General features: G+C 37.2%; 1 protein-coding gene across 1 annotated transcript; it reads right to left on the reverse strand.

Annotated features, from left to right (window-relative positions):
- Window positions 1–186: 186 nt before the first annotated feature.
- Window positions 187–9,136, reverse strand: CEP89 (centrosomal protein 89kDa; the record flags this gene model as incomplete). The annotated part of the gene is made up of 10 exons (XM_010136052.1): window positions 9,094–9,136; window positions 8,009–8,227; window positions 7,495–7,637; window positions 7,093–7,143; window positions 5,885–5,968; window positions 4,887–4,988; window positions 2,962–3,073; window positions 2,019–2,199; window positions 961–1,128; window positions 187–328 (listed from the first exon to the last, which is right to left on the reverse strand). Coding segments are annotated over exons 1-10 (1,245 nt in total), but the record flags the coding sequence as incomplete, so codon positions are not given.
- Window positions 9,137–9,504: the final 368 nt, after the last annotated feature.

The following is a 9,504-nucleotide window of genomic DNA, read 5'->3' on the forward strand; positions in this document are numbered from 1 at the left end:
ACCGCTCTTGTAGAAAATCATCTTTTGTTGCTCCTGTTTGCAAAGGTCTACTTAAACGGGTAAATCCTTAAACTGAAATTACAGCTTTCTTTTTTTGATAATTAATATTATCAGTACGTTGTGCCAGGAGGATGACAGTTGTGTGAAATACCAATTAAGTCATATTAATTATTTAAAGGTACTTACAAAAGAAATAAAATGATCACGTTCCTGGGTTATCTTCTCCACGAAGCCAGTAAGGTTTGTTAGGTAGTGACAGGCTGCAGCTTCTCTTTCCACTGCTTCCTCCAACTGCACTTTCAAAAGACCTATTTCCTTCTTTAGATGCCTATAAAATTAATAGAAAAAGGAAAATCTTCAGATTGGGAATTAATAATGGCATTAAAAGACCTTGTACTGCACATGCAAATCGACTTGTACAGGTCTTAATCAAATACAGTTAAAGGTGCATTAGCTCAAAAATTTGCAGTGACTTCTTGGGGCTGTTTTTCTTTACAGTGTATTGTGTGAGTATCAACAGTAACAACGATTCAAAAGAACAATCTGTGCAATGGCTACAAGCTCATATTTCCTAAGAAATAGACCAGTAATACTGGTTTTACTTTCTAAAGTATTGTGAGCCCAACTGCAAACCACTGGGGTGCACGGGGAGCCTCTGCAAATGGTGTATTTTTCAGGTGAGTACATGAATGATTCATTGTTACAGCTAACTGCTGGCATTAAAGATAGATTCTTAATTGGCATGTAGACGTAGAAAAGCGTGCATGAGAACATACAAAGCTTAGCAAAGTTACTTGACAACCAGGCTTTTAGATGTGATGAAGATGCATTTAAGAAACATGTTTTTTCTGTAACTGGTAGAAATTACACACTGTGGGATGTCAGAGAATATTTTTACAGATATTTCTGCTGTTACTTTTCGAATTATTTCTATATAAGAAAATGAGAATGTGGTATCACCTGTTTGTCTTTTGTGTCTTTTCCATCTCAGTTTCCAGGATCTTGTTGTCAGCCATGAAGTTATTTTTCTCTAAAAGCAGTTTCTTGTTTTGAGCTTGCAGTGATGCTATCTTTGCCATTAGATCTCCCACCTCACAGTGCTTTTTCTCCTTCTCCTGTTGTAAATGGCTGCGAAAACCAGCAGCATAGAACAGGTGTGATATAGACCCATTTCACTAAAAAGTTAAGTTATAGTAAGATACCCATGGCAAAGGTAGAGAAAAATACATTGAGAATGCTTAATGTACAGTGGTGACATCAAGGAGAGGAATTACAGCCTTATGACATAAGCAGAATACAAACAATTATTCAAATAATTTATCCTGACTGCACTTGAAATAGAAGTTAATTTACAAGAATATCTTACCTATTCCAAATGTATTCCCTTCCTAATTTTTTTTTCAAAGAAATTACCAGCAATGTCAAAAAACAAGGTCTGAGAACTCAGGAAGGCACTGTACCAAAAAACGATAACCTGCACTCCCAAGGCTTGAAAGGCAACAGGTTTACAGCGTGTCTTTAGAAAAGCCGTTCTTTACAGACTCTGCTGCACGACAGCACTTCTGCGCTGTGCTGTTTCAGGTTATGTCCGTATTGTAAAGACTGCAGAAACTTAGTATTTTTAGTTTAGAATTTCAGGATCCTTCAGACATTTTCCCAAAGATGGGAACAAAGGAATGCAGAAGTTTTATATACAGTATTGACAGAAGTAAATAAATTTGACAATTTTAATGTCTCCTCTTCTACTATGTAGAAAGGTATGTTTAGGAGTATGTGCTGTACAGTAGGACTGCTTCTAGCGATGTCTCCAGATCTGGAATTTCCTTCTGTAAACTTGAATGTCTATAAAAAGAGAAAGTATGTTGGAAATATTTACCTGTTTTTGTACTTTGGTGGTTACCTTCCTAGATTACCAGCATAAGTCTCCACTTGCTTCCTACCCACAGAGTGCTGAGTACGTGGATCTGTTCATGTGAATGCTTTGCAGAATTGTTTGTGCACCATATGTGAACTCGTACCTTTTTAAATCATTCACCAAAGCAAAGTGCTCCTCTGCTGCTATTCTGCTATCCAGTTTGGCTTTCAGCTCTTCACAAGTAGAACGCAAAGCTTCCAACTGCTTCTGGTACTCTGCTATCTCTGCTTCTTGACTCTGTTTCTTATCTTCTAAGATTATTATCTGTTTGGTCAATTTTGAAGCTTTTGGAAGGAAAAAAAAAAAGCCTGGGTACAGCAGAATTAATTCAATCACCTAGTGAAACTCCAACTAAGCCAGTAATATGTTCATTCCTAGTTGTTCATAGTATTATGTAACAGTGGATTTGTCAGTTTGCTTTGTATTTTAACAGTTTGGATTTTTATTTTTTTTTTTCTGTCTCAAGCAGTTTGTTTTGGAAAAGCACCAAAACTTCAAGACTACTACTTTTCAGGGCTATGAACTATTAGCTCATAGAAACATCATTTTATGAAAAAACCTCTGATCTAGATTTTACTAATCGGGAAAGAACCTAAAATGGAACGTGACTTGCAGCCTAGTAGATAGAGCTCACATCTAGACACTGCCTAGTTTCTGTTCACTGATCTCTCAGTTTTTCCTGTACTGAGGATTTCACTGCATATACTGGCAAGAGTTGTAGGAACTGAAGGGAAGATCCAGGGCTCTTGTTTCCTTGTCAGAACATGTGAGGAATAGGTAAAAACATCTGTCAGTGTTTACTAGGGATGTTCTGAGAACTCATACCCGATCAGGCTATTTTGGGATTTGGAAAGAGGAACACCTGATTTGGGGGTATTGTCTTTCAGTTGACATCAGGAGCTTAGTGTTACCTGCATTCAGCGATGCTTCATAGGCATTTATGAAGTTGCAAAAAAACCCCAAAACAAAACCCAGCTGCAAACCAACCCCCAAACCTGCAGTACCATCTTTGGTGTAGTTGAAATGACTAGCAAGCAGCACTCTACCTTCCTGAACATGTTGTCTGTGACTGTCTTTTGCTTTAGCTTGTTCAATTTTGAGTTGTTCCATCAACACTCCATTTTCTTCCAAGACCAGCTTGGCCTGAGTTCGCAGCTGCTGCCTGCAATGACAACCATCTTATAAATAAAATGTAATTCAAATATTAACTTACGTCCAAAGAAAAAACACAACTGACTTCCAAACATGTGAACTTACAAAATCATATTTAAATTTTACTGCAGTGGCTGTAGGAGAAAGAAGCAAATGCACATCAGCCACTTAGAAATCTCCAGGTTAATAGTTAAGATAGAGTTCCTGCTGTTCAACCACTGAAGACTCTGCAGGTTCTCATCTGAGTGGATACATTTGAATTAAAAACTGAATGACAAAATATATTTGTTATTTGTGTAAGGAACGTCAGTGCTGATGTAAGATGCTAAGCATCAACAGCTGAAAGAAACAATGGAAGGGGGTTTTTTCCCATCAAAACTATCTAGGCTGGAGTTAAGACTGAGGAAGTGGTTGTGAGTCTTACTGGACAGTCTTCGAAGTTTTTAAGAACAAAATAATTTTCCAGGTAAAACAGCAACTTTCAAACTGCTCTCACTAAGACCATATTTCATCAACAGATTTAGGCCAAAGGAACATGTCCCAGACTGCCAGGGTCCATCCTCACCCACAGCTATGCCTGCACCACGACTCCACACTGTGAAACAAAATTTTTAAAATTGCTGCAGAAGGGGGATTAGGCTTATCAAGACCAACTCCTTTACGTGCTTGAGAGTGCAGACCCATGAGTGGTTATGCCAATACAAATAAAAATGCACTGCAGCACTGAGTGTGGAGAAGCCTCTGAAGGTACAGAGTAAAAGCTTGGTAAGGTGGTATTGCTGCTGACATCCCTGCCCTGCTAAACCCCAGTTTTGAAAAACTGAGTGCAGTAAGCATTTTTATGTTTACTACTGACAGTGGATGCTGTTCCAAAAGTTGCTACGCTCTTAGGAATCATCTTCCAATTTCCATTTTAAGTTTGTTTATGGTGAATGAATACCCAGTTGTTCTAGTAACATTGCCCTCAGTCCTGCAAACGCAGCTTAAATAATTCTTTGTAACTGCAGACTCCTCTTCTCGATGTGCTTACAGAAAGCAACACTGTCCTTTCTCAGCCTTTGTTTTCCTAAATGAGAAAGGCCAGTCTGTCTAAACTCCAAACAAAAGAGGCACTCCTTTCTTTGGCTGTACCACAGACCCTTTCAGCTTTGTTTCTCTGTACTTCAGTATGCATGACTGGGACTCTCCAGAAATTTCCATGTAACTGGGGTGTTATTGCCCAACTTCTACTAGAAGGGACCTATTCTAACACACCCCAGGACTATACAACTGCCTTTTTCTCTTTACAGCTGTTGCCCTAAAAAGCTCACAATCATCTTGCCATGAACCAGTATAGCCAGTCTCTTCTCCATCACTAACCAGATGATGAACACCTGACTTAGGTAAATTGTTATTAAGCCTCATATTTATACAGCTTAAGTTTGTTATGTTTGCATTGTTTCACTTCTCAAGAACATCAAATTCTTCTCAAGCCATATTCCAATAGCATTTTATTGATGAAAAGCTGATGTCACTGGCACCTTTTTAGCAGAAGTGTAAAAGTGAAGTAACCAACGTGCAAGGTCTGGGACAGAATCACATGGGCTTCACGTGCAAAGCTGCACATTCACTATGCAGTCTGTACTCCAAAGTTAATTATTTCAGGTGCTGCAGATCAGCATTGTTTCAATAAGATACAATCATAACCCTATTAACTCTTGGCAAAATTTAGTTTGCTTGAGGGGAACAAAATTTGTTCCTTAAGATCTGCAATCTTAAAAGTTTGCATGCCATGAGCAAAAGCACGAGTAGCTTTTAAATTAATTTCTAGTGATAGAACTTGCCATTCTGTAGGGGTGATAAAGTTATTTAATTGCTTATGCAGGTCTTCATTCTCCTTCACCAGCTCTTCAACTCGTACTTTGAAGTTCTTCATATCCTCCTGAAAGACAAAGGACTCTACATAACATTCTTTAGAGGTAAGTATTTTGTTTTAATTTTTACATCAACAGAACTTTATAAATATACATGCCAGGGTGTACGTGATCTCGCTACTCACTCATCTTTAATTCAGATGTGCATACTTCTAAATTGCTTCATCAGTCTAGTAATATTTGATCAAAAATAACACAGGTATCATCTGAATTGTGCCACATTTTTGCCAAATGTCACTTGAATTAAGCAAGTTGTACACCTTCAAAATACGGATTTGAAAAACAGATTTCTGGAAATACTAGATACTACACATTTTCAGTATGAATTACGTGAATTTGAATATTATAGGATAATACAATAAATAAATAATATAGTAATATACAACCCTCAATGTTTTCTGCTCATTTTATGCCTTATTAAAGGAAACAACTTATTTTGAAAAGCAATGGAAGTTCTGCTCTGAAGTAAATCACCATTTTTCAAAGATCCAGTGATAAAAAACCCCACTTCTACAAAGCAAAAAGAGTACCTATTCCATAATAACCATTCCTTAAATATCTGAAAATGAGTATTCTTATACAACAAAATCCCCAAGCCTGTAACAGCTATACAGGGCACCAAATCCCCATTATGAATGACAATAGTAAATTTCTTCTACCAAGGACTTAGAACCAGTGTTTATGATTTACTCTCTCCAGGGAGCACAGTTCTGGTGTATCTCAGTGTAGTGCCCACTTCCACATCTGAATAGGTACACAAAACCAAGCAAGCCAAGTAGGATAAGGTAGCACAATAACTATGCAATTTTAGGCAGAAAACAGCTTTGACAAATCCCTTTAAAAAATTTCAGCAATTTATTTCTGTTCTAGTGTAGAAGTATATTTTATTTAAATGCCAACTTGCCTCATGTTCAAGATTTAACTCTTCCTTTTGTCTTATTCTATCTTCATATGCCAACAGAAGAGGTGACAAATACTTCATATCCAACTTAAAAAAAAAATCATCAATCCATATAAATAAATTCCAAACCATAATTTCATAAATATTTTATACTTCTTGTTCTGCTATATATTGCTTGTTTTAGAAGCTGCTGAGGGTTTTCAAATATGCCCTGCAGACAAAGGCACAGGACTAGCACAAACACTGTATGCTGACCACCACACGCAGAATGATGCTGTAGAAGCACTGAACAGTGCCGCTTCAGGAGCAGGTTTTGGGAGGACCAAGGCTGGATGCTATCCTTGCACTAAAATAGCTATTACTTATCAGTAGATGTAACACAGCAGAATGGGGATGCAAACTGAATAGGAAACCGAGCTGAAATGCTACTGGGAATACCATTAGTAATAATCAAATTGATTAGTACGTGGGAAAGGCATTTTTACAAAAATTCTCAAACCTGCATCTTTAAAACTGAATTCATACTTATGTGATTCTTGGATATTATAGCTAGAAAGACAGAGCAGAAGGAGGATTTTCCTACTTCTGTATAGTTCTGAATAACAATAAGGAAGGAAAATTTAAAATTTGATGAGCATTTCATGGAGAAGCTGTTTCACATATTACAACTGCATTCCATTTCACAGACTATTTGCCTTCTCCTTGCCAGAAGTTCATGGGCTACTACTAGTGGACCAATGACCATTCCTACTATCAGCATCACTGAAATATGCTAAATTAAAATAATCACAAATAAAAATAATCACAACAGAAGATTAACAATTAAGAAGATTAACAATTAAGCAATAGACTGTGAGGCAAACAATGTGCTAGACAATACTAAGTGAGGAGGGTATTCCTGATTCTCAAAGTAACGGTGCTTCTACTTAATTTGCATTCAGTAGTTCAAACTGAATGGTTTGTTCAAACGTGGTAATAGTACAGAGTCTGTCGCTCTCTGTAAATTCCATGGGAGCTGCGCAAATTCATGGCAAAGTTCAGCCCTATGTCTGTTTATGCAACAAACACAAATGTTTATAGTATTCTATTTGTTTGTGAGAGCTCAGCAGAATAACTAAATACTATCCTGAGTGTTTTGCTTCCACTAAAGAAATTCCGCTACTTTACTTAGAAAGCAATGAACAGAGAAGTGAAAAAGTTCTTTTACTTACCAACCATGGTGGTGGTGGTCCTTTCATAGGTAAACTTTTCAGTTTTAGATGCTAAAGCAGATTTTTAGAAAGATATTGAAATTACTTTGTCCTTTTTGAACACCAACCACCATCCACTGCAGTCACAACTAGTACCCCAAACGACCTTATCTTTGTAATTACATGTGTTGCATATGTAACATGCACTCAAAGTCAACAAAACTGAAAGTTCACTATCTTACTAATACAGGAGAAAGTCTAACTTCTTCAAAGTTAGACTTAAGGATAAATGCTTATTTTAAATTTCAGAAAAAGACTAGACTTTGTGGCAATTTGGGAGAAAATAGTCTTAAAAATTCAAAGGTGAATGAAAGGACGATGGGACATTTCAGTACAAACTGTCTTTTTAACCAAGATTCTTACCTCTTCTTGGGACAAAGGCCTGAATTTAGTTTGATAGCGACTTAATTCTACATTTAAACGATGGACTGTCATTTTCAAAGCATCATTTTCATCTATCAGTTCTTGTGCTTGTTGCCTGAGAGAAAGTAATTCTGTAGCCTCCTCTATTAAAACAAATATCCCACAAGAAAGTTCAATCAAGATTCAAGAATTGTTAACAATAATTTGTTAATCAAAAGGAAAAAAGTAAGCTAGAATCATAAGAGAACTTCTCTCAAAATACTGTAATGGAATAATCCCATGAAAAATTACTAACAAAAGCCCATTAAATTTTGAGCAACCAAGTTTTTTTCATGATCACATAAGTATTCCTTGACAAAATTTCTATAAATATAGCAAATACTGTTTGGAAACTACTTCTGCACAGTTACTTGCTCAAATGAATGAGTGGAAACCTACTACTGCGGGAGTAGGTTGCAAGAAATTAGAAAAATCTAACAAGACAACTGCAGAATAGCTTATATGTTTCTCCTACCTTCCCTATGTGACTTCTCTGCATCTTCTTTAAGTCTTCTGTTTTCCTGTTCTAGTCTCTTCAGCTTTAATTGCTGTTCTTCCATTTGCTGTTTTGTTCGCTCAGATTGTTGGACCATAGCCTGGTATGCCTTGTTCAGAGACCAGTTTTCTTGTTTTAGTTCTCGGAACTTTTCTTTGGTCATATTTTCCCGTGCTTGCCTTGCCCGAATAGAAACATCTGAAATGCCACAGTACAGTGTATTTAAATCATACTCGGATTTGAATACGAGTTTCAGCAAATTAGACTCCTTTTTTCTCTAATATTAGCATTAGGTAAGAGTGATACTTTACGAGATAAAAATCAGCTTATAGCTCCCAGAAGATAAGGCCAGAGGAATGAAAAAAGTGGATTTGGAAAGAGTTATATACTGGGGTGGCTACAAGTTCCCATCTTTTTCTTTCAGACACTACAAACATTCCTTCCTTAAAGGGAAAAGAAAGTGTCAGCAGATCTCCCTCTCCCTAGCATCAGTGACTAGAGAGGTGAGACAGAAATATCCACTGCAGTAAGCACAAGGACTAGTCAGTCCTCTTAACACCTCCTTATTTTACTCACCGATGTAATGAAAGCTTTACCCTCCTCCCCACTGACCAGGCTTCAATGATCTGTTACTGAACAGAAGTTCCTTAACAGTTCTTACAAAAGTAAAATTTTAGATCATCTGCAAAATCGTGGATATATTGTTGCGTCAGTAATAATGGGTCACACTTCCAAACTTCTCTTTTCTGTATGGACTAAACAGCTCACCTATGAAAATGGAGGCTGAGATTTTACCCTCACTGTCAGAATTTTAAGAGCCAGCACAATCTACCAGCATACAGGCGTGAATAAAACTTGGTACAGAACGGTTCCTTCGTACAGGGTATCTACGAAACCCAACAACTGGTTTTGAAATACAGAGCTCTCTCTTGTTATTGATGACACATAATAGCTTCATGTGTTCAGCAATATTTCAGGCGCTTATAGTCCCTGTTAATTTCCTGTAAGATACTTGGACAGCACAGAAATACAGAAAACCCCATGAACTCGCGGCAGGCACATACCCCATTCACGCGACACACGGTTCAGAGGTGCTGGGCCTGGCATCGTTACGTGGATGCAGTGACATACATATAAGGCAGTAGCTGAAGCTAGACCATGCATCTCCTATCACTGTACGTTTACCACTTCATTTGTGACGGGATACTTCATAATGGTGACATCCTCTAGTGTAGACAAAACTTAGAGTCCCTGTATAACCTTAATTTCATTATATCGTTTCAAAATCATTTACTTAAAACTTCAAAAGTCACTCAGATTGGAAAATAAAAAGCCTTAAATACCTAATATGAAAAGTCTGGAACTATTGTTTTAATACTCACTTTCTCATCTCCTGCACAGGAGAAATACTTCCTCCCTGAACCCCCCAAACTAGGCTTAGAGAATAAAAGCAGGAAAATATATTTTATATAAAT

Source organism: Buceros rhinoceros, unplaced genomic scaffold (genome assembly GCF_000710305.1).
Source record: "Buceros rhinoceros silvestris isolate BGI_N320 unplaced genomic scaffold, ASM71030v1 scaffold26555, whole genome shotgun sequence".
In the NCBI taxonomy this organism is placed as follows: Eukaryota; Metazoa; Chordata; class Aves; order Bucerotiformes; family Bucerotidae; genus Buceros; species Buceros rhinoceros.